The following is a 25,944-nucleotide window of genomic DNA, read 5'->3' on the forward strand; positions in this document are numbered from 1 at the left end:
ATTTAACAAGAATTCATCCACAGGTGAGTCTAATTATTCATTACACGGGTGTCCAGCAGACAGTTGACTATAAAAGGGTGTTAAAACCCCTTCCCATGTCATGCTGTCAGCAATGACACCACATGGAAGAGAAATGTCAAAAGACCTGAGAAAGAAAATAATTTATTTACGCCAGAAAGGTGAAGGCTACAAGAAGATCAGCAAAGATTTACTTATCAGTCAGAATACAGTAGCAAAAGTGATAAACATTTAAAAAAGAAGGAACAGCAACATCTCACAGAGACGTCCAGGTCGTCCACAGAAGTTAACACCTCGACAGGAGCGTCTTCTGATGAGAAGGGTTGAAGAAAATCGGCAAGCAAGTTGACTGCAGTTATCTAAAGAAGTAGAAAGCCAAACTGGGGTGACTCTTTCCTGTGACACAATACGGCGTACACTGCAGAGGAATGACATGCATGGGTGTCGTCCACGAAAGAAGCCTCTCCTAAAGCCCAAGCTCAAAAAAGCCCACCTAGAGTTTGACAGGGCCCATGCTGACAAAGATGAAGACTACTGGGACTCTATACTCTGGAGTGATGAGACCAAGATAAATGTTTTTGGAACTGACGGCTTTAAAACTGTATGGCGTCGCAAAGGTGAGGAATACAAAGAAAACTGCATGGTGCCTACAGTGAATCATGGTGGTGGCAGTGTCCTTATGTGGGGCTGCACGAGTGCTGCTGGTGTCGGGGAGCTGCATTTCATTGATGGCATCGTGAATTCACAGATGTACTGCTCTATACTGAAAGAGAAGCTACCATCACTCCGTGCCCTTGGTCGTCGTGCACTTTTCCAACATGACAATGATCCTTAACACACATAAGGCCACTGTTGGATTTCTGAAGAAGAACAGGGTGAAAGTGATTCAGTGGCTCCTGATCTGAACCCAATCGAACACCTATGGGGAATTCTGAAGAGACAAGTTGAGCATCACTCTCCATCTAGCATCCAGTCTCTAAAAGAGGTTATTCTTGAAGAATGGAAAAAGATAGATGCTGCAAAATGTCGCCAACCTGTTCATTCCATGCCTAGAAGACTTGATGCTGTTATTAAAATTCATGGAAGACATACAAAGTACTAGATGTAGTAGTTTTTGTTGTGGGGTGTACTCCTATTTGCATCACCCTAATTTTAGTAAAGCTGAAAAATGTGTAATATAAGTTATATTACTAACCTTACTGTCATGTTATAAGTTAAACAGATGTTATATTAAACTTAGTCTGGTCAACATTTTGGAAATTGTTTTTGTGTTCATTGAGATATGGTTTAAAATGTTACTTTTCAAAGGGTGTGTGCTCATTTATGCTGAGCACTGTATATACCATAGTGCTGTGCAATAAACCAGGTGGATAACTCCCAAGCAACATTCAACATCTAAAAAGCCTAGTCTTCAAATAAATATTCCTTAAATGAATGTTAAAACATTAAATTGTAGTGTTACCATATCAGTCAATTAGTTAATCCAAATAGGGTTGTTACAAACACCCAGGCCATTGCTTGTGTGACCCGATACTATTTTATTATGTTGATATCACCCTTTCCTGCCATTAAAATAGCTTTTGCAACATGCATTAGACACTTCTTGAGATCACAGCAAATTTGAGAACAATTTGATCATTTCTGCTAAAAGAATAAGAATTAAATCACTAGATTAAGAAATCAAGAAACAATAACTACTGCTTTCATTGTTAGAGAGTACAAGTGGAAGCACATAATAACATAAGAATAATATAACTACTGAAAAGCAGTAAAATGACTAAGGTATTTTTATTGAAAAGCAAACAAATCCTGAATAAAAAGATGGGAGCACAAAGAAATCGGGGAGAAATAAATTCAACATTAATCACATTTCATCAGGAGAGACCTGGGCAGGGTTTGGGGACAGAATTATTTCCTGGAAAGAAAAATTTTTAAAATCGTCCGGAACGTTCTCGATCTCTTGACCTCCGTCTCTCTCTGTCTCTTCCTCCTCCTCCACCTCCACCACCACCACCACCTCCTCTATTGCGTTCCCTAGAACGAGAACGGCGTTCACGGGAACGCGAGCGGGAGCGATGTCTGTGTAGGAGAGAGAATACATTTACTAACAAGACCAAAACCTGTCCATTTATACATTACCATATATAGTCTACCGTACAGAGCTTTAGGGGTCAATACGATTTTTTTTAGTACTAAGAAATGTTTCTTAATTTTCTCAAATCATCATATTAGAATTTCTGAAGGATCATGTGACACTGAAGACTGGAGTAACAATGCTGAATTCAGCTTTACATCGTAAATAAATTAGAATAATTACATTATAAAATATATTCAAATAGAAAACATGTTAAATTGTAATAATGACAGTTTTACAGTTTTTACTGTATTTCTGATCAAATAAATACAGCCTTGGTGAGCAGAACCTCTTTTAAAAACATTTTTTTTTTTTTTTTTAAATCTTAACCCCAAACATGTGAACAATACAATATATAAAACTTGCTATTTGTCAGTTGTTTCACAGAAGAAAAAAAAAATAATAATAACTTGTTTTTGCAAGGTTAAACATTTGAACAAAGTCAGTATGCTATTACAATAAAGACCTTTTATCTTCATAGCAGATAATGAAGCAAGACCTTGCAGAGGCCTAAATGACGCCAATGTTAGGATAACAAGTAGATCTACTCAAATGTTCTGCCATTATGCGTTTGAGTTAAACAAAAACAAAAGGCATACCTCTTCCTTCTGCGGCCATACAGTTCTCTTCGGAGTTCCCTTGAGATTGGCTTCAGGTGCATGAAATTGCAGAAGCCACCTCGAGTGCACTCCCTGCAGGAAGACACAAGTACTGCAATCAGTCTCAGTGAAGCCAGTGAAAAAAAAGCAGCTTAAAAAGGTGAAGCATGCAAGATTTTTTTGTTAAAATACGGGGCATTGTGTTGAAACATGCTACAATAGTCTCTTCAATACCATTTTTTTTTTGTTTTGCGCTCCTGTATGGAACGTGTGCCCCTCTCTCTGCTAGTTTAGTCACTTACCCCATTTCATACTGTCGACAACAGGCCTCTCTGAAATCGGTGACAGGCGAGAGCTCAGCATGGATGGGCTGTCCATTAAACCAGCGGTTATTCAAGTTAATCACCGCTTTCTCTGCATCTTCCTCACGGCGAAACTACACACACACAAGAAAGGTTTTTGGTTGTTTCTTGGCAATAAGGAGAGTTTTTAAGCACAAATGATAAAATATTGTAACAGCCTCAAGGTAATTACAGTTTATCAAATGGTGGCAATATGACACAAAACACCAATTGTCCACACACAGTTACTTTTAATAATAAATATAGCTGTTGAATGATGCTGAATGTGATCAGCATGATTAGAGGAATCAGGTTTACTAAATGTCATTTTTCTAGAACAAAGGGTTCAAAAGTTGTTACCATTTAAAAAGTGAATTTGAGGTGGTGGCGGCACTAAAGAGTGGGTATCACAGACCCCAAAGTTGGTCAGGGTTCTACTGAGAACCAACCCCACCATACCCCTTTTCCACAAGCATGAACTTGATGCCAGTTCAGAGCCAGTGCTTTTTCCAGTTCGGAGTTGGTTCGTCTGCCGAGTCTTCTAAGAACAGGTTTGCCTTTCTGTGTGCTAGAGAGGCACCACAGAGTCAGGTCTTACGTCACTGTATACATCTCATCTTTCCCAGCCACACTATTGGGGCAGCGGCAAAAGCAAACACCAACAATAGTGGACGTTGCATTACTGTTGATGCTCATGGCTTTGTGAACCTACATTGGCATCTAAACATGGCGAAATACAATGTGTTCATGCAGCTCGCTGTAGTTTGTACAGACCGAGATTACAATCAAGCTGTTATTAGCTCGATAAACTGCTATTTAAAAAAATAGCTGTCAAGTTTCTGTTCATCTTGTTGGTCAAGGAAACATAGAAGGGGCTGGGGGTATCAAGTTTGATACTTTTAAAGGCACAGACTGAATTGCCTCGATACCATAGAGTATCGTAAATCGGGTTAGGTATCGTTTGAATTTGAACGATTCCGATTTCAATTCCGGTTCCTAACGATTTTCGATTTCGATTTTTTTTAAGAGGCAAGGGGCAAAAAAAAAAAGTTTAGGATATTTTAAATGAGCTAGCTAACCAACGGTCTTTCTGAAGGAAATAGTCTGACCTTCTCCATCAATTTTAATTCTATGAACTTTTTACTTTTTATGAACTTTACTATGAATTTCTCACAGGGCTTTTTTCAACTACAATATAAATATCAAATCTATGAACTTGAATATAAATATTATAAATTATGAATATATTGAAAACACATTTACACATGAGTGTATGGCTGCATTTACACTGCAAGTCTTAATGCACAAATCCGATCTTTTGACCATATCCGATTTTTTTGGCCAGTGTGTTTACACTCACTTTAGACGCGACTGGTATCGATATCTGTGTTTACATTAGGCTACTTCCTGCCCCAAAATGATCGTCACTGATAGTTTTAAATGCACATAGTAGATCCTCGGGTTTAGACGTAGGTCGCATGTTCAGAGATCGGATATGTATCGGATTTAAAACCACATTTGGAAGTGGCTCAGATCAGATACGAAAAAAATTGGCTCCGAACCCCAGCCTGGCAATCCACACGAGATCCGGAGGAAGAGGCAGTGGAGGACGGTCAGCGCAGCGCATCAAAGACATTTATATATTTCTACTCCATGAACTCGGAGGTGCTTTATCATGTTCGACATGCACCCTCCTATGCACGAAACAATCTTGCCGCAAATGTTGCATTTTCCCGAGATTTCGTTCTATTTAGAAAATTGAAGCAACACTTTGGACCGCCGACGCACGCTTTCCATGTTCGACTCGCTCGGTTATGCCAACACTTTCGGTGGACGCTTCTTCGTTGGTGTTAAGCGGTTTCTTCTTCCAGTCGGCGGACTGGGAATCGAAACTAGTGCTGCGTCCCAATTCGCCTACTTATACTACGTCCTAAAAGTATGTACTGTTTTTGTAAAGAAAAAGTACATACTTTTGAGTGTGTAGTAGAAGAATATGCAAGTTTTGGGACATACTACCTCGTCATAATTGCGTCATTAACGGACGTTCTGTTGCTTATTTACTCAACCTGTAACTGTTTAAACTACCCTGTCAATCATCTTGTCACAGTTAAAATCCTCCACATTGAATTAAATTTAATTTCCTACTATGGAGTCAAATTAATGCCTTAAAGTTTTGCACAAAAATAAAGTTTTGTAAAACACAAAAAAGAATTGAGCTATAAAAAAATGTTTTGCAAACAAAAATAAAGAATTGCAAAGGAAAATAAAATATTGAGTGGAAAAAAAATAAGTTTTGCAAACAAAAATAATAAATTGCAAAATAAAATAAAGTAGTGCAAAAATAAAAATATAATCAATTACAAAAATCAATGACAGCTGTAATCCTATTTTATCTTTGCCACATATTTTTCATGCTCAAACCTACTAAATCATTTGCAACACTCATTTTACTCTGCGTTTCAGTCAAGTGTGCGCTCACGATGCCGGTTTTCTTTTGCGCTGCACTGTTCTGTGCGGATCTCTTTATGGCACTGGTTTGACGTGGGGGTGGAGTCAAGAAACGGGGGCACGCCCCCGCGAAACACGTCATCGGCAGGAGACGCAGATCACAACAGAACAGGGCAGCGTTTCCCAAAAGCATCATAAGCTTTTGGAAACCAATGGAGCTACGATCAACTTAGGCTTACGATGCTTTTGGGAAACGCTACCCAGATCAGATCAAGCATAGAGACAGAGCGCATTTATTATAATCTGAAAACCACGCCCACCGGGGGAAAAACAATCCAACAGTCTCCATTGACTTTGTATTGCGTGAGGCTGCCTTCTTGTCTTTTCTGACTCATTACGAAAAACAGAACAATGCCTAAAAGCTGCTGTGTGACAAGGTGTACAGCTAACAAGCTAAAAAAAACAGAAATACGTTTTTATAAGCAGTCGACCCCAAAAAACGAATGTTTAAGGACACAAAAGTGGATACAGGCAGTGAGACAGAGCGCGACGGGTCATATTACTATAAGAAATGCATTGGAGGGGGTAATCGGTGACAGCATATGCTAAACAAACCAACAAAAACAAACCATTCATTATTTTTCACCATGTCAAAGAATTATTTCACCTGTCGCCGATTACGTTCCCTTCCAATGTATTTCGCGGGGGCGTGCCCCCGTTTCTTGACTCCACCCCCACGTCAAACCAGTGCCATAAAGAGATCCGCACAGAACAGTGCAGCGCAAAAGAAAACCTGCATCGTGAGCGCACACTTGACTGAAACGCAGAATAAAATGAGCGTTACAAATGATTTAGTACGTTTGAGCATGAAAAATATGTGGCAAAGATAAAATAGGATTACAGCTGTCATTGATTTTTGTAATTGATTAGATTTTTATTTTTGCACTACATTTTATTTTGCAATTTATTATTTTTGTTTGCAAAACTTATTTTTTTTCCGCTCAATATTTTATTTTCCTTTGCAATTCTTAATTTTTGTTTGCAAAACATTTTTTTATAGCTCAATTCTTTTTTGTGTTTTGCAAAACTATATTTTTGTGCAAAACTTTAAGGCATTAATTTGACTCCATATCCTACCGTTTCGGAGAGAAATGTAGTCGCACGCTGATCTGCCAGTCATGGGTCTTTCATGCAGAGAACTCTCCCCATCTTTGCATAATGATGCATTTAAGTGTTAATGACCAAACACATCGTTATAAAAGTTCACAATGCTGTTGCAGATGAAATATAATGCGGATAACATTTAATAAATATCTTTTTGTCAGGTTAGACACTGCTTATTAATCATTCAAGCCCCTTTATCTTAACCATCGTACCTCGCACGTCCGTCATGTTTGTAGTTTTTAAACACTTTTTACTCGTATTTGTAGTTCTAATCGAATCCTCGTCCACAGCGCAATGTGTTATTAGCAATATTAGCCGTTAGAAGTGTGCATGGATCTGCACTTCAAATTCTAACCGGAAAAAGTACACCATCCGGGTATCTTTGGAATACTCATTTCAACATACTACCATTTGGGACATACCAATTCTTTTTTCGAATACTATTTAGGACGCATAGTATGCGAATTGGGACGCAGCATAGGAATCAAAATTTAAACTTTTGAACGATTCCTGGAAAATCGCAAAGCTAGTCCCGGTTCCAATCAATACTCGATACCCAAGCCTAATCGTAAAATGCTTGTCATTCGATACCAAATTTCATCAAGGTCAGTGAACCAATAAGCATGCACCATGACTGGCTGTGGCAGAAAAACACTAGTTTACGCCGCTTCTGCCAAGACAGGCAACACGACAAATCTGAAGCAGTGTGTCACAAATGGACCAAATACTTCAGTATATAGTGTACACGAATTCGGGCACTGGTAAGGACAGTAAAGGATGCAGGTTCACTACACATTGGGATACTTATGACTATTTTCAGCGACATGACGTCCTCATTGTACTATATCACTACTGGTATTTATAAACAACAGCAGAGCTGATATTTTCTGACATGACTTTTAATGTTATTTAAAAGTACATTATGATAAATTATTCGCTTGGTACATATACATGCAACTTTTCAGCCGTAAATTATAAATGTTAGCTAGATTATGTTCATTACCCGTGTAGCGATACACGTTTATGCTGAAATAATAAAATAATGGTTTGTATTTTTAAAAACATCTATTGTGCATCGTTATGTGTAGTGTGTTGGCTCACGTGATTTAAGTTTCGCACTTCAGAACTTCTGTTAAGGGAACATAGTGAGCATCGATGCTCCCTGGTTTTCATGGTGCATTGTGGGACTTTTTAGGGAGTGAAAGTTTCAGTGCCCTGGAAGGATTCTGCGATTGAGGCAGCCCTTAAGTGGCTGATTATCTGGTCAGTGCCCTGACTACTGAACTAGGGAGCTAATTGAGACACACCCTCAGAAAACACTAGTTGGAGGTAATGTAATCTTGTTAAAAAGGGAAAATAAAATCAGTATCATTCAGGAACCAGTACCAAAGTCAAGGTATCGATATCAAAAATTGAGGGATACCCAGCCCTACTTCTAGACCAGCAATGTTTTGGTGCTACTCATGAACCACTTCTCCTGGTTCAGAGCTGGTGCTCTGGGTGGCGAAAGACAAAGAACTGATTTGAAACTAGGCTCTGGCTCTGAACCAGCACTCAAAACCTTGGTGGAAAAGGGGTATCAGTGTGCCAAATTGCATCATTTTCCTACTTAAGGTTCATAGGGGTTCTATTAACTCCTGATCGGGGATAATAATAATAATAATAATAAATAAAATGTACAATTCCGGACTAGGCTCCTAATACTAATAGAATAATAATGTTAGCTGGGCAACATTTTTACAATGGCCCAAAGTAACTGTAACAAGAAACACTGGCTAAAACAAAATTTAACAGTTCTAAGTAGTCAGTAACTGTAACATGAGCACCATTAATATAAAACATGCAGTCACAGGTATGAGTATACTGGCATTTTACCACTGACAAGACAGTACTGTAAATTCTCACCTTCACATAGACATTTCCCACCAGGTGATCTCCTAAATTATCACACACATTCATCTCCTCAACCTCTCCATATTTCTCCTCCATTTCAGTGAAGACCTCCTGAAGAATACATTTGCAAAGATTGATTTATAGCCTAAAAACACAACTGATGCAACAAACGTATACATTATTCTGAAAGAATGTTTGTGAAAGATACTGTACAAACGTTGGTAAGATTGATTAAAATTCCATATAACCGTTTTCTATTTTAATATATTTTAAAGTATAAAAAAAAATGTATATATATATTTTATTTATTTATTTTTTACAGGATTCTTTAATGAATAGAAAGTTCAAAGTTCAAAAGAACTGCATTTGTTTGAAATTGAAATCGTAACAATGTAAAAGTCTTTACTGTCACTTTTAATTTCTTAAAAAAAATACAAATTCTATAAGAATGATTTGCTCACAAATCAGACATCACAAGAGAGTGATTGCTAGAGAGTAAATTTACTCTAGTCTACAGCAATGTCTAGCCTAGCCCAACTCTGCTCTGCAACAGTATCAGTGGCACATGACACCAGTGTTTCCCACAGGATTTTGAGAAACTGGTGGATGGACCATGGTCCCTCTAGGGGGGTCCGGGGTCCTTAACGTTAGAACCACTTTCTCTGCTACAGCAATCATTCTCACCACATTAAAAGAGCACCAAAATGGTATTTATCGTTTAAATTTCTTAATAAAATGGACAGAATTTAAATTTTTTTGAGCATTGTGTTTGACTGCTTCATATCAAAAGTAATAAAGCACAAAGCTTATTGCGTTTTATTAGATAGAAGGCACGATACATTCATCAACTAAAAGCAGCATTGACTAAAATATTGATTCTTGGGATTTAAGAATCAATATCGGTTCATAAAAATGAGAATTAAAATCGAGAAATTGTAATTTTTGTTTATCCAGCCCTAGCCATTTCCATGACTTTGAACTTTTGAATACCCCTTTCAGGTGTGGAAAAAGACAACTTTGAAATTCCCTAATTTTTCAATTGTTTCTCTCATTGTGGGGAGTCTGAAACTGCTTGAATCTTAAAGGGTTGGTTCACCCAAAATGAAATTTCTGTCATTAATCACTCACCCTCATGTTGTTCCAAACCTGCAAGACCTTTGTTCATCTTCGGAACACAAATTAAGATATTTTTGATGAAATCCAATAGTTTCTGAACCACACATAGGCAGCATTGCACCTTTTGAGTTCATAAAGGTAGTAAAAACATGGTTAAAATAGTCAACGTGACTACAGTAGTTCAACCTTAATATTATGAAGCGACGAGAATACTTTTGTGCGCAAAAACAAAACAAAAATAATGTCTTTATTCAACAATCTCTTCTCTTCTATGTAGTATTGGCCGGCTCTTGCGTCAGCATCAACACATGCGTTGTGCTGCTCTCGTGTACAGCATCGGCCAATACTGAGCCAGCGTTCGGATGTAGAAACTGGAAACGCGGCACTGTATTCACTACATCAACAGCGTAAGAGAATAACACAGAAGAGAAGACATTATTGAATAATGTCTTTATTTTTGCGCACAAAAATTATTCTCGTCGCTTCATGAAGTTAAAGGTTGAACCACTGTAGTCACGTGGACTATTTTAACGATGTTTTACTACCTTTCTGGACTCAAAAGGTGCAATGATGTTTCTGCCTATGTGTGGATCATAAATCCTTGGATTTCATCAAAAATATCTTAATTTGCGTTCCGAAGATGAGCGAAGGTCTTACGGGTGTGGAACGACATGAGGGTGAGTAATTAATTACTTAAAATTCATTTTTGAATGAACTAGCCCTTTCAATATATTCTAGATGTTGTGGGCATGCCTGTCTTCCTCTCCATTTCAACATGACTTTTGAAGAATGACCACCTACCTCAAAGAACTCGTCATAATGTTCCTGCATCTCCACATCACTCACAGCATCTGATACAAGAGAGAAGACGCAATCAAATACAGTAGTGACTTCAGTAGCTGTTCATTTCCGTGAATATGTAGTCTGACTTCACACCACTCCAGAATATCAAGCAAGATGTGTGTAAGAGGAAGACTTACTTATGCCATCAGCAGACTGAGCTGTGTTTTGTGGGTTCCGGTAGATGTTCAACAGAGCAATGGTCTGAAACACAAATCAAATACGAATTACGAGGCAAATCTACTAGAAGAACCGCGCATTGCAGAACTAAATGAAGAAAAAGAAAAGAAAAAAAACTGGCGCGTAACGTTACCTGACTGAACGTGGGTTTGTTATGGAGTCTCGAGCATCGGTCTCCATGGCGACATGCTCCAATTTTAAAGTAGAAAGAGCAGTTTACCCTGTTGAAAGCAACAGAGGTTCAAAATACACACACTCGGTCGGATTTGTTCACACATGATGGTTAGTTTGGATTTCTGTTCATATGACTATGTATTCACACGCTATTAAACTACAAAATAACGAGAAGACAAACGCAGCTTATTAAACTAAATGAAGACATCATGATTTTGCTATAAGACCGACCAACAAGCAACACAATGAATGAGACGCACTGCAGCCGCGCGAGACGGAAACAAACAATACAAAACCAAAATAAACATTTTAATATATAATGATTATTCAGCATACGAAAGCTATGCGATGTGAAACAAACATTTATTATTCTTATTATTATAAATATTATTGTTGTTGTTTTAATAGAGGCGAGGTTGGCAAACAGGTCAGCTCATAACCACACGAGGCATGATATAAGAAAGGTAAATAACCTTATATTCTACCCGTAATAGGCAGTTTGTAACAATGCATATACGATTACTATGTATAATCAAATGCACGCAATATTTTAAGGGGAATTTATACTTACTTGTCTTTTTCTGTACCGAAAATCGACGCCAAGTATTCGGCCATTTTGAAAAAAGAAAGGCGATGGGCGCTTTTTCTTCTACTGGAGAATCAAGAAAGGAGACGCTGAACACAGAGAGCCAGAGTACTGCCACCTCGTGTAGTGAGGCGCAAACTGCAGTGCTGCTTGTGCTTCTTCTTCTTTTCCTTCGTCTTTATGGTTTTGGTGCATATTCCGCCACCTACTGGGGTGGAGTGTGGAGCATTGAAGTTGGGGGACAACTACATAATGTTGGGGGACAACTACATAATAATAATAATAATAATAATAATAATAATAATAATAATAATATAATAATAAATTAATAATAATACATAAAATGTTAATAAAATAAAATAAAATATATAAAAATAATAATATAATAATAAATTAATAATTTAAAAAAAGAGGGAACCAACAAACTACATGCACATCTTAAGGGGGGATACAGGCAAAAACAAATTTTCAATTTTGCACTTTAGTTTTTTCAGACTGGTGGAAAGAAAACATCAAAATACACTTTTAAGTGTTTTATTAGCACTTGATCTCTATTTGTGTCTATAGATTTCAATTACAGTAAATTTCTCAAAATGATTTTTTTTCTTAATTTTTTCACAAATCTCCTCTTCAGCAGAACTTACATGCACCAATTTTATTCCTATCTATATTCTGAAGGATTTTACAAAGGGATTTGTTGATATATAATTTGCCTGATTTTATATACAATTTTATTCCTAAAGAAATGGTGAAAATTATTATTTATTTATTTTTTCTGGCTGTTGATAGTATTTTCTGATTTATGGAGTGATAAAAAGAGATAACCAAAATTCCCTTTGAATTTAACGAGAATTTTGTTCTAGAAATGTATGCAAATTAGCACATATTTAATTAGATAACGACTAATTTGCATATTTAAACATAACATTTTAAAAAACTACAACAAAAAAATTTTTTTTTTAATATTTTTAATATATTTAATCAGCTGGGGAAGTATGGGGAAATTTACACAGTTGAATCTTTGTTTAACAAATTCTGCAGTGAACGCTGATTAACTCCAATATCTCTAAGTGCTTCTAAATTGTAAACTTTCATTGTCATAACACTTCATTAAAACATGCTCGACTGTTTCAGGAAGATCACATCTGACACAACATCTGGATTCATGTTTTCCAATCATATGCAGAGAGCCCAATTCTGAGATGAGATATTACGCAGTCTGTTTCCAAAACTTCTCCTCTCGCTCCCAACTATTCTCTGAATATTATAAAGATGTTCTTTATTTTCACTGTATACTATTTCCTTTGCCACATATCCTTCACAGCTGCTTTAATTAGCCCTTTTATTTCCGATTTACTCACTGGGATATTCAACTCTGTGTTCCTTCTACCCTACATGACCGGGAACCCATGATATAAATGTTCTTGTTTGATGTATTCTGAACAAACTTTGTAAAATATCTGATAAAATGTATTGCCTAATTGACGATTTTCCACTATTTTGATAATGCTGCTGAACATATGAACACTTCAGGTGTTTTGATCTCTTCCACACTGAAGAGCCAGCAATATTGCAAGCATTTCAGTTGTATAGACTGATATATTATTAGATGTTCTTTCTGCTATTTTGTTTGTAAACCTTGGTTTTTACACTGCTGATGCTGTATGTTCAGGATCTTTCTGTAACTGAATTACTGATACATACTTTCTGTTGCAAATATTTATGTACTATTGTGTCTTTATGGTTCTTGTCTGTTTTTATATTTTATACTCACTATAGAATCTGAAAGTCGACTACAGGTATTGGGAATAGTCATGGAGGTGCTATAGGGAAAACAGCAGTTACTTATTCCAGTTTTATGAGCCTCTTTATTTGCTTTCCATCCAAAGCTATTCAGATTTATATATTCATGTTCCCAGCAATTTTCTATTATTCTTTAAACTGGATGTACTTCTCAATGCCCTTTTACAGTTACCAGTTTTAACATACGAAACTCCAACGGCAGCTCAGCCATTTAAACTTAGAGTTGACACTGGAGATGTTGTAATGCTCCACAGTCCACAGCGTATACTTAAAGGGTTAGTTCACTTTCAAATGAAAATTAGCCCAAGCTTTACTCACCCTCAAGCCATCCTAGGTGTATATGACTTTCTTCTTTCAAATGAACATAATCAAAGAAATATTAATAAATATCCTGACGGATCTGAGCTTTATAATGGCAGTGAACGGGCCACATATGAGCTTCCATCCACATCCATCAGCTCCGGTGGGTTAATAAAGGCCTTCTGAAGCGAAGCTATGCGTTTGTGTAAAAAAAATCTTATATTTAAGATATCTCTCATATTTAAAATTATGAAGAAAAAATCATAGAACATATTCAAATTATGGAAAACTGTTCCTTAAGTTGAATAGAGAAGGCGTAGGACATACAGTGTAAGCTTTTTGAAGAATACGGAAGTCGGTCTGGCGGAAACACTTGCAAGGTGAGCATTTGTGTTTATAAAACCTTTTTTTTTTTTTTTTTTTTTTTGAAAATGAGCAATGGTTTCGCTAGATAAGACCCTTATTCCTCGTCTGGTATCGTTTAAAGCCCTTTGAAGCTGCACTGAAACTGTAATTTTGTCCTTCAACCGTTTGGAGGATATTGAAGTCCACTATAATTATTCTAATCCTGGAATGTTTTCATCAAAAACCTTTATTTCTTTTTGACGGAAGAAAGAAAGACATGAACATCTTGGATGAATGAATGAATGAATGAATGAATGAATGAGGCATTTATATAGCGCTTTCCTATGTACAACTGTACACCCAAAGCGCTTTACAATCATATCAGGGGTCTCTCCACAACCACCACCAGTGTGCAGCATCCACTTGGATGATGCGACGGCAGCCACAGTACAACGGCGCCAGTGCGCTCACCACACACCAGCTGTAGGTGGAGAGGAGAGAGAGTGAAAGAGCCAATTCAATGCATGGGGATTATTAGGAGGCCATGATTGTTAAGGGCCTATGGAGGGAATTTGGCCAGGACACCGGGGTTACACCCCTACTCTTTACGAGAAGTACCATGGGATTTTTAATGACCACAGAGAGTCAGGACCTCGGTTTAACGTCTCATCCGAAGGACGGATGGATGACATGGGGGTGAGTAAATTATCAGGAAAAGTTTATTTGAAAGTGGACTAATCCTTTAAAGCTCAATTTTGTATTATATTTACTTTATCGAGTAGAGATTCTGAGGCTGTTCCTTCAATCATACTTCCATAATCTACTGTTTACTTAAAAAACTGTTTACAGTTTTTTTATGAGTGCACAATATATTTCACAGACTGCCGGTCACCTCAAAACATTCATTCCCTCTCTTAATTTTATCTATCATCTGTTGAGTGTGTGCTGCAAATGTTATTATTGAAACCATCCAAGTACTTGAAAATCTGATTACATATTCTTGTTTCAGTTCTTGATCATAACTTCGATAGATGGGGTTTTCCTCTTTTTTGAAAAAACGTATTACAACCATTACTGCATGCTTTTCTAGACACATTTCTACCCCTTCTCAATAAAGCACCATCGACTTTCCTATGCCATGCCCAATACTATTCAAAATATCATTTATCATTGAGCCATTTTAAAGCAATGTTTGTTTTGTCCATTGAGTGGCGCTCTGACACTGCTGTGTATACAGTTGCTTGAAGTGGTTCCCACAAAGTGTGATTCTGATTTGAACCCTTTCCAGCATAGACTATATGATTTTGAGATACATTGTTTCACACTGAGGACAATTGAGAGTTTTCACCCCTCGGCTCTTAATGCATCGTGTTTCCCTCTGGAGCATCAGTGAATGTTTGAACCTTTTTTAATAGCTGTGTTTGAGTCTCTCAATTGTCCTCAGTGTGAAAAGATGGATCTCAAAATCATTAAATCGCTGCTGGAAAGGGTTCAAATATGCAAAAAAAACAAAAAAACAAAACAAAACAAAAAAACCTTGACAGAGCTCAGTTGAACTGCTCAGAACAAACAAAAGACTCATGAACAACCATCACAAAACAAAAAAAAAAAACAGTTGTGGATCATCCTTGTAATGACACACAGTATTACAGGTTTTTTTACTCGCTTTGGTACTGTTTTCACAAGTCAGGTGTACATTTTCAAACCTCTTACTACGAATCTCACAACAGATCATCAAAAGTGCACTTTTTTTCAAACATTTCAACATATTTTCAAATGTTTTAGTACAATACACAAAATCACAAAGTATCCTTTTCACTACGCAAAATAAGTGTTTCATTCAGTATGCCTTTCATGATGCTATTAACATCAAAAATATCTTCTCGTTCAGTTTATATAATGTATAATAATATATTATATTATATATAATACATTTGTCTATTATTTAATCCAACTGAACTTCATGGTAAATCAATGAATCATTTGGTAACCCTATAGATTTCTATATATACTTGTTACGAATGGAGACTCAGGCAGGAGATCCAAGTGCAGCATTTATTTACAAGTGAGAGTGGTCGTACAGGCAGGGTCAATCAGGAGCGAACAGGAACAGCAAGGAACAGGCAGAATCGTGGTCAAGGAACAGGCAATGATCAGGACAGGCAGATATCACTCACAGGTCGGTATACAAGCAAGAGGTCGAGGCAGGCGGCAGACAGGGATAAACAGGGTAACAGTCCAAACGGTAACAGGCAGAACAGACAGGCAATAAACGTTCAGAAATGACACACAAGGAAATCAAGACTTCGCGGTGAGGTGGTGTGAGTGAAAGTCCTTTATAGTCCTGATAATGAGCTGCAGCTGGGTGTGGTGATTAGTGTGGAGTGATTGTGAAGTAAGTGCAGGTGATGAGCAATGGAGGATCATGGGAAATGTAGTCCGGGATGTGACAGGAACATGACAGGAACAGATGGTGATCGTGACATAACGCCCCCCTCCCGGAAGGCGCGTCCTCGCGACGTAAATGGAACAGCTAGGGAGGGGGGGTGGGTGCATTGGGGACTGGTATGCGGACATGAACAGGGTCCCCAATGCAGGTTCCAGGAACTCGACCACCATGGCGGGTCAGGTGCTTCAGGCGGCCACGGCAGGTCAGGTGGCTCAGGCGGCCACGGCAGGTCAGGTGGCTCAAGCGGCCACGGCAGGTCAGGTGGCTCAGGCGGCCACGGCAGGTCAGGTGGCAAGGGCGGCCACGGCAGGTCAGGTGGCAAGGGCGGCCACGGCAGTTCAGGGACCGCTGATGACCGCGGCCGTGCAGGGTTCCCACCCACAAACTCCCCACCCCTAGGTATACTGCCCCCCCCCAAAAAGTTCTTGGGGATTTCAGCGGGGCCCGTCGCAGGTTCGTGGGCAAGGGGTTCGGGTGGCGGCGGCAGGGCCAGGCGTGTGGGTGAAGCCGTCAGGGCAAGACTCCTGAGTGGCGTTGGCAGCGCAAGGAGTTTGAGTGGCGCCGGCAGGGCTGGAAGCGTGGATGGCGCCGGCAGGGCTAGAAGCGTGGATGGCGCCGGCAGGGCTAGAAGCGTGGATGGCGCCGGCAGGGCTAGAAGCGTGGATGGCGCCGGCAGGGCTAGAAGCGTGGATGGCGCCGGCAGGGCTAGAAGCGTGGATGGCGCCGGCAGGGCTAGAAGCGTGGATGGCGCCGGCAGGGCTAGAAGCGTGGATGGCGCCGGCAGGGCTAGAAGCGTGGATGGCGCCGGCAGGGCTAGAAGCACGGGTGGCGCCGGCAGGGCAAGAAGCACGGGTGGCGCCGGCAGGGCAAGAAGCACGGGTGGCGCCGGCAGGGCAAGAAGCACAGGTGGCGCCGGCAGGGCAAGAAGCACAGGTGGCGCCGGCAGAGCGAGGAGCACAGGTGGCGCCGGCAGAGCGAGGAGCTTGGGTGGTGCTGGCAGACCGAGGAGCTCGGGTGGTACCCGTAGGCACTGGCAAAGCAGCCATCTTGTCCATCGCGTCCAGGGCGCTTGAGTCCATGGCAACTGGTGAGCTTGAGTGCGTTGCAACCGGCGAACTTGAGTGCGTTGCAACCGGCGAACTTGAGTGCGTTGCAACCGGCGAACTTGAGAGCGTTGCAATAGGCGAACTTGAGAGCGTTGCAATAGGCGAACTTGAGAGCGTTGCAATAGGCGAACTTGAGAGCGTTGCAATAGACGAACTTGAGAGCGTTGCAATAGACGAACTTGAGAGCGTTGCAATAGACGAACTTGAGAGCGTTGCAATAGACGAACTTGAGAGCGTTGCAATAGACGAACTTGAGAGCGTTGCAATAGACGAACTTGAGAGCGAAGCGGCCACCGGGCTTGAGAGCGTAGTGGCCGGCGGGCTGGAGTGCGAAGCGGCCGGCTGGCTTGGGTGCGAAGCGGCCACCGGGCTTGGGAGCGAAGCGGCCGGCAGAGGCTTGGGAATGCCAGCCACTCGTGCTGAAGTCAGCGGAGGATCAGCCACACTGGAACGTAGTCCTCTGCGCCCTTGGATAGATCCAGAGACGTGACGTGACACTGAACTGTCAGCTGAGACGTGACGTGACACTGAACTGTCAGCTGAGACGTGACGTGACACTGAACTGTCAGCTGAGACGTGACGTGACTCTGGGCGATCGGCGGAGACGTGACGTGACTCTGGGCGATCGGCGGAGACGTGACGTGACTCTGGGCGATCGGCGGAGACGTGACGTGACTCTGGGCGATCGGCAGAGACGTGACGTGACTCTGGGCGATCGGCGGAGACGTGACGTGACTCTGGGCGATCGGCGGAGACGTGACGTGACTCTGGGCGATCGGCGGAGACGTGACGTGACTCTGGGCGATCGGCGGAGACGTGACGTGACTCTGGGCGATCGGCGGAGACGTGACGTGACTCTGGGCGATCGGCGGAGACGTGACGTGACTCTGGGCGATCGGCGGAGACGTGACGTGACTCTGGGCGATCGGCGGAGACGTGACGTGACTCTGGGCGATCGGCGGAGACGTGACAGGACTCTGGGCGATCGGCGGAGACGTGACAGGACTCTGGGCGATCGGCGGAGACGTGACAGGACTCTGGGCGATCGGCGGAGACGTGACAGGACTCTGGGCGATCGGCGGAGACGTGACGTGACTCTGGGCGATCGGCGGAGACGTGACGTGACTCTGGGCGATCGGCGGAGACGTGACGTGACTCTGGGCGATCGGCGGAGACGTGACGTGACTTCTGGGCGATCGGCGGAGACGTGACGTGACTCTGGGCGATCGGCGGAGACGTGACGTGACTTCTGGGCGATCGGCGGAGACGTGACGTGACTCTGGGCGATCGGCGGAGACGTGACGTGACTTCTGGGCGCTCGGCGGAGACGTGACGTGACTCTGGGCGATCGGCGGAGACGTGACGTGACTCTGGGCGATCGGCGGAGACGTGACGTGACTCTGGGCGATCGGCGGAGACGTGACGTGACTCTGGGCGATCGGCGGAGACGTGACGTGACTCTGGGCGATCGGCGGAGACGTGACGTGACTCTGGGCGATCGGCGGGGACGTGACGTGACTCTGGGCGATCGGCGGGGACGTGACGTGACTCTGGGCGATCGGCGGGGACGTGACGTGACTCTGGGCGATCGGCGGGGACGTGACGTGACTCTGGGCGATCGGCGGAGACGTGACGTGACTCTGGGCGATCGGCGGAGACGTGACGTGACTCATGGAGATCAGCTGGGACATAGACTGGTGTTGTTGTAATGGTGGCCGCCATTTTGTGAATGTTCTTTGATTCGGCGTCCATTACGTGATCAAGCATGGTGTCGCGTTCTTCTGCGACACCCACAGTAAAGGGAGATCCGCTCAGTAGTAAAGCCTGTTCAATATACTGTTCCAACGTCCCGTTGGGATCGTCTATCGGCATGACGGCACTGAGCGGGTCAGATAGTCCACCGCGAAAAAATATCATAAGACACTCCTCGGTAAAGCAGGTCAAATGTGCCAGTTCAATAAAGTCTGTTACATAATCCTCAATGCATCTATCTCCCTGACGGAGACCGATCAACTGGGCGGATGGATTCATGGTGGTAATGACAGGAACACTCACGAAAGCTGCTGGATCTGTGTTGGCGAAGTCTTCTGTTACGAATGGAGACTCAGGCAGGAGATCCAAGTGCAGCATTTATTTACAAGTGAGAGTGGTCGTACAGGCAGGGTCAATCAGGAGCGAACAGGAACAGCAAGGAACAGGCAGAATCGTGGTCAAGGAACAGGCAATGATCAGGACAGGCAGATATCACTCACAGGTCGGTATACAAGCAAGAGGTCGAGGCAGGCGGCAGACAGGGATAAACAGGGTAACAGTCCAAACGGTAACAGGCAGAACAGACAGGGAATAAACGCTCAGAAATGACACACAAGGAAATCAAGACTTCGCGGTGAGGTGGTGTGAGTGAAAGTCCTTTATAGTCCTGATAATGAGCTGCAGCTGGGTGTGGTGATTAGTGTGGAGTGATTGTGAAGTAAGTGCAGGTGATGAGCAATGGAGGATCATGGGAAATGTAGTCCGGGATGTGACAGGAACATGACAGGAACAGATGGTGATCGTGACAATACTGATAGTTTCTAGAAATTATTTGCAATTTCCGATATGGATAACCAAATGTAAGGAATTATAAGCAAGTTATCTTAGACGATTACCACAATTTTCAAAGTGAGTGTGTAGTCCTGCAACACTGCATTGTGAACAAATTATCCCAACAAGGATGGTAATACCAGTAATTTTAGACCTTGTTTGGACTTTTTTTTTTTTTTTTTTTTGTCCCCATGAGGAAAACAGCTTATAAATCAAACAAAAATCATATTTTTATAAAATGTAAAAATACAGAAAGTTTTCTGTGATAGGTACGTTTAGGGGTAGGGTTAGTGTAGGGGATAGAATATACAGTTTGTACAGTACAAAAACCATTACGCCTATGGAGAGTCCCCGTAAACCACATATACCAATGTAACGTCGATAAGATCAGTTATAGATTCAGTCATATGGTACAGTGAGAACATTTATTGTGGCATCTGTAGCCTCCTGTGTAAATGTTTCAGCAATAAGGGCGATTTGAAACATGTATCTTGCATTGTTTGCTATTGAATTAACGGATTGTTAAAAGTACTAAACTGAAAGAAGATCAAACTGCTGTGTTTCGTTGATTAAACCAAATGTTCTCATTACATATTACAATGATCTTGTGTTTTGACACAGTGATTATGTAAAATGAAAATATGTTCAGCTAGAATGAAAGCATGAGATCAAGTTTTGAAAGAATGACTAGCTGATTTTTGTTGTACACCTTACTTGTGAAAATAGTATCAAAGTGAACAAAAAAACTGTAATGTGAGTGAATGGGAACTCTATCAATAAGAGTTGAAAAAACTTGCATGGTAATGCCTAACAGAACGGGACTCAGGCAGAGATCCATTTGCAAGCTTTATTTAAAGTAAGCGTGGTCGTACAGGCAGGGCCAAACAGGAACAGCAAGGGCTAGGCAGAATCATGGTCATGATACAGGCAGTAGATCAGGGCAGGCAGATATCGTTCACAGTCCAGATAACGATAAACAGTCCAAAGGCAGAAGGCATGCAGGATCAATAACAGACAGGCAGCGGTGCTGGAATGAGCACCGCGATGCGACCGCAAAAGGCACTTTCACGATCAAAGTGCACGCCACTGATAAGCATTGAAATGTGTCAGTATTACAGTATTACAGTATACACCAGTGAAACGCACAGATCTCCTCTCGTGCGTCCTCCACTGGATGAGGCAATATCACTTTCGTTTCTATTTCAGGTATCTCTTTTATGGATGCCATCAATGCTTTTTCCTTTCAAGATGTAATTACCGAAATCAAAACAGTCCATAAACTATAAATCCTCATGAAAACGTCAGTCAAGCCAGCTCGCGCGTCAACCTGAGAGATCAGCCTCCTTACCTTAAAGTGTCAAATTTCTCGGTTTCTGAATGGACGGTTTGGCTTGATTGACAAACGCTAACGTTCGGGCATGATTTGTATACCATCGACCTGTCCTAAAACGTTAGCACGCTTTGATCGATGGTTTGGAGATCGTGTGTTTCTCCGTTTGAGAGCGCATTTCCTGTTCACATCCGCGACAAAACAGCTGATTATTTACGAACGAAAGCTCACAGAAACGTGAAAATGGTCTCATTTGAAAGAAAATATCCTAAGCTAAAAGGTGATACAGTGTGACTGAAGCAGCCCTTATCAAACGTGCGGGGGTCGACTTCTATATTTTCAAAACCGCGGGGGTCCTGACCCCCCTGTCCCCCGTGCCAACGGCGCCCCTGCAGTCAGTCCTTACAGTCAGTTATACAGTTAAACCTACCATCACAGAAAACATTCTGCATTTTTACATTTTAGAAAAATATAATTTTGTATGATTTAAAAGCCGTTTTCCTCATTGGGACCAAAAAATAAATAAACATTTGGTAAACTCTGCATTGTGAACCAAATGTCCAAACCAAAAGGATGGTAATACCAGTAATTTTAGACCTAGTGGGGACATTTCACAGGGTTTACCATGACCCCACACACTCACTTTGACAACTGTGGTCATCATCTAAGATAAATTGCTAATAATGAAAAAAGAATTAATTACATTTGGTTATCCATATCAGAAAATGCAAACAAGTTCTACTATGCCTATATAAGCAATATCTATAGAAATCTATAGGTGTACCAAATGATCCATTGATTAATCATTAAGTCCAGTTGGATTAAATAATAGACAAATGTATAAAACTGAACAAGAAAAGATACAAATCAAAAGTTTGATGGTAATAGCATTATGAAAGGCAGTTACTGTGAATGAAACATTTATATAGATGAAACACTTTGTGTGGTGAAAAGGATACTTTGTGATTTTGTGTATTGTACTAACACAGTTGAAAATATGTTGATATGTTTGAAAAAAAAAAATCAAAAAAAAAAAATCTGTTGTGATATTAGTACTAAGAGTTTTGAAAATTTACCAGTTACTTGTGAAAATTGCACCAAAGCAATTAAAAAAAAAAAAACCTGTAATAATATGTAATACTCCTTTTAATCTTTTGGCCAATGCTCAAACAATTATTTATAATCATTGTTTAATAACAGTATTGGATGTCAATTATCTAATAAAGTAATGTTTTTTTACTTGGCTTGGGAATTAAAGTGATCAGTCCTTGGCACAATGTAGTGGGACTGTGGGAGAGATTATTTATTTATATGTTAGACCATATGTACCAGGGGATTTATTGATTTTTAAAGATTTAATTGCTCCATCAATTGCTTTTAAAGCAATGGGAGAATCGCAAATGGCTTGATCATAACGACTATTAAAAAAATCATGAGCATGCTGTTTGTTAAATTTGTAAGATGTATATAAATCATGATAGAAATTGTCACAAAATTTGCATTGTCTTTTTGGTCTTCACAGAGAGATCCATCAATTATGAGCTTTCCAATTTGATTTTTTCCCCCCCATGTGTTGTTTTTCCAGTCTAAAAAAATAAGAACAGTTTTGCTCACCTTCCTCAATCCATCTTTTCCGTGATCTGCTCCCTCAGCTTTTTGTTTATAAAACTCATCTAATGAGTTTTGATGATTTTCAGCATCAGACAGAACCATTTTAGATAGAAGATTTGAGATTTTACATATAATACTTTATACTTTCATCATTTATTTTCTTTTTAGTCAATTTACTACTAAAATGCAAGTATTTACCAATTTCATATTTTGCCAATTCCCAATTACTGCAAAAATCTTTTCCTTGTTAGCTTTTCCCCAATAATTAGTGCTTATAAAATGAATTGCATCCTTTACTTCCTTGTACTTAAGCAATGAAATAATTCAATTTCCAATATGAGTGAGTTCTATGTAAATTAGCAGTATCTAAAAGAGAAATGCATATAAAGATGCATTTGTGATCAGAGAGCAGCGATGGAATAATATCAGATGATACATTATTAAAAATCTCTAGATTCAAGATTCAAGATTTTTATTCGTAAAAATCCCCATAATAGAAAGTTTTCAGAATTGCTGGCAAAACCCTGAATTTCCTCAACTGTCGCAGTTTTTGCCTGGATGTCTTTAACCTGAGTTTATGTGATGTCCAAGTCAGGTCCTCAGAGATGTTCACACAAAGGTACTTGAAGCTGTTCACCCTCTCCACAGGATCATGCTCATGAGAGGGGTGTAGATCCACTGCTGTCTTTTCCTGAAGTCCACAATCATCACTTTGGTTTTGGTTACATTCAGAGATAGACAGTTGTCCTGGCACCATGATGTTAGTTTCTCTGCCTCATCCAAGTATGCGGTCTCATTGTTGTAAAGGAGGCCCAGAACCGAAGTAACATCAGCAAAATTGCTAATAGAAGTGGAGCTGTGGGTGGACACACAGTCATGTGTGAAGAGAGAGTAGAGCAGGGGAGCTCCGACACTCAAGATTATGGAGTTGGAGGTGAACTGACCTACTGACCATTGTTATTGTTTCTGTTGCCTGCTTGGTTAACGTGTTTACAAAGCATAATGCTACATCTGTGAACTCGTTGACGTGAGATGAATTCGCCTGGAACATGCCAAAGTCGATGTCATCAAGAGCCACCTGTAGCATGGTTTCTGAATGGGAGGACCAGCGTGTCACTACTCTCCGTGCCAGAGGTTCTTGAAAGAGCCTCTGTTTATATTCCGTCATGAGGTAAATGCCGGCATGGTCCGATTTGCCAGCTTTGTAGGCATTCTAAAACTGAGAGTAGCAGTGATCCAGTGTATTTGGCCCTCTAGTAGGACAGGAGACATGTTAATAAAAGTTCGGCATGACCTGCCTGAGTTTTGCTTTGTTAAAGTCCCCCGCGATGATAAAAGCAGCATCTGGATGTTTATGTAGCCGCTAAGTACATCATGAAGCTTAGACAAAGCCAAACTGGTGTCACATTAGACTTTGAACATGCAAAAATTTTTCGGATGCTGTAACGGTCGTGATATGACGTCATGGTCTACAGCGTCTTTTTTTTATAAACATGAATTCAACACATAACTTAAAGTAATACATTTAAAATCTAAAAATATAGAACCTACTCTACTTTACTGCAAAAATATAATTCTTTTAATTCAGCCAAGAGGTCATGTCGTGACGAATCGATCTTCTACTGGTCGCACGTTTTCACCAAACTTGAACTTTGGAATGCAGCGAAATGCGGAATTTTCCGCACGAGCTTGCGTTTCCGGTCTGAATCATTCGTATGCATTTGAATGGAACTCAATGGAATGAAAAGTGCAGTGTGACCGTGAGATCATCCATCTTATTCTCCAAGGATTGGACATGGGCGAGCAGAATGCTTGGCAGAGGAGGGTTGTGTGCTCTTTTCCTCAGTCTGTTGTGAATCCTAGCACATTTCCCACTGTGTTTCTTGATCCATTGCCTTGGGGGGTTAATTCAAGTGTCCATTGTTCATCTCCACTTTCCGCAGAATCTCTGATGGCCACAAAGGGTTATTCAAGGATAAATTGTCCCGAAACAGGTCAGTGTAGCGGTGTCCAATGTCCAAAAGTGTTTCTTTGTCATAACTAGTCAGTGCAGACGTTATGTGTGTAAAAAGAGAAAGTAAAAGTGAGCAAAATAGTACGTAAAAGCACAATCTTAGTGGAGCAAACTGGACGGCATCCAAACACGGCGGCGCCATCTTCAGTTCTTCCAGAGAAGAAGCCACATATCGATACGAGACTGAATTATTGCTCCACTTAAATATGATAGTCATACTGTTGAACAATATAGAGTCCAGAAACATGACATCAGCAACGCAATGCATGCTGGGACTTGCTCTCCCTGCGTTCCATTTGGAAGGGCTCACCCCTACGCACTACTCCCTTTAATCCTTTACAGAGTGAGAGCTTGTAGGGTGAGCTTGAAGGGTGTAGGGGTAAAAAAAACTTTTTTGGAATACACTTCTGCATCATCTTAACAAGACAATCAGGGAGGCGCCTTCGTTGCACATTTTGTATGCTGGTTGACCCCCCAAAAAACACTCTGAATGATGAGTAGATTGTGCCTTTTGTTTAACATTAGTTTATTTTATTTTATTTTATCGCACCATATCGTATAATGTGTCTATGTATTTGAAACATTTGAATGGACTGATAAAGTTAGTTGTAAAGCCCATTCTGTGACACCAAACAACTTCCCTGTGCAAAGGACCATCGGGGCCCGAAGTGTCCATCAGTTGAACCCATCAAAATTCTTCATTCTGAAGGGCTCTTTCAAGTGACCAGTTTTGAGCACTTCCGTTTTAGATTGACCCTTCAATATGGCGGCCATGATTGTTTTCACTCCAAAGTGCCCTTCGCCTTCGGAGGGCGATATATCTCATTTGGAATGCACCGTTAGTTGGATTGGAAATAGACATGTTAGTTTACTTTATACAGCTTAAAACACGTTACAATGGCAAACGCTT

General features: G+C 40.8%; 1 protein-coding gene across 1 annotated transcript; it reads right to left on the minus strand.

The window, feature by feature from the left end:
* Window positions 1–1,583: 1,583 nt before the first annotated feature.
* Window positions 1,584–11,615, minus strand: u2af1 (U2 small nuclear RNA auxiliary factor 1). The gene is made up of 8 exons (XM_067409418.1): window positions 11,479–11,615; window positions 10,867–10,954; window positions 10,694–10,757; window positions 10,515–10,564; window positions 8,610–8,708; window positions 3,054–3,187; window positions 2,752–2,844; window positions 1,584–2,097 (listed from the first exon to the last, which is right to left on the minus strand). Exons 1-8 carry the CDS (start codon window positions 11,520–11,522, stop codon window positions 1,950–1,952), a joined length of 720 nt encoding a protein of 239 aa, XP_067265519.1. The 5' UTR covers window positions 11,523–11,615; the 3' UTR covers window positions 1,584–1,949.
* Window positions 11,616–25,944: the final 14,329 nt, after the last annotated feature.

Source organism: Chanodichthys erythropterus, chromosome 14 (assembly GCF_024489055.1).
Source record: "Chanodichthys erythropterus isolate Z2021 chromosome 14, ASM2448905v1, whole genome shotgun sequence".
NCBI classification, from domain to species: Eukaryota; Metazoa; Chordata; class Actinopteri; order Cypriniformes; family Xenocyprididae; genus Chanodichthys; species Chanodichthys erythropterus.

Bases quoted from the DNA above. Each gene is read 5' to 3' on its own strand.
- u2af1 (XM_067409418.1), bottom strand. From the start codon at position 11,522: ATGGCCGAATACTTGGCGTCGATTTTCGGTACAGAAAAAGACAA. The intron at 10,565-10,693 runs GTAAGTCTTCCT...CTCTTGTATCAG, and splicing joins TCAGTCTGCTGATGGCATAA to ATGCTGTGAGTGATGTGGAG. The intron at 2,098-2,751 runs GTATGCCTTTTG...TCTCCTACACAG, and splicing joins TATGGCCGCAGAAGGAAGAG to ACATCGCTCCCGCTCGCGTT.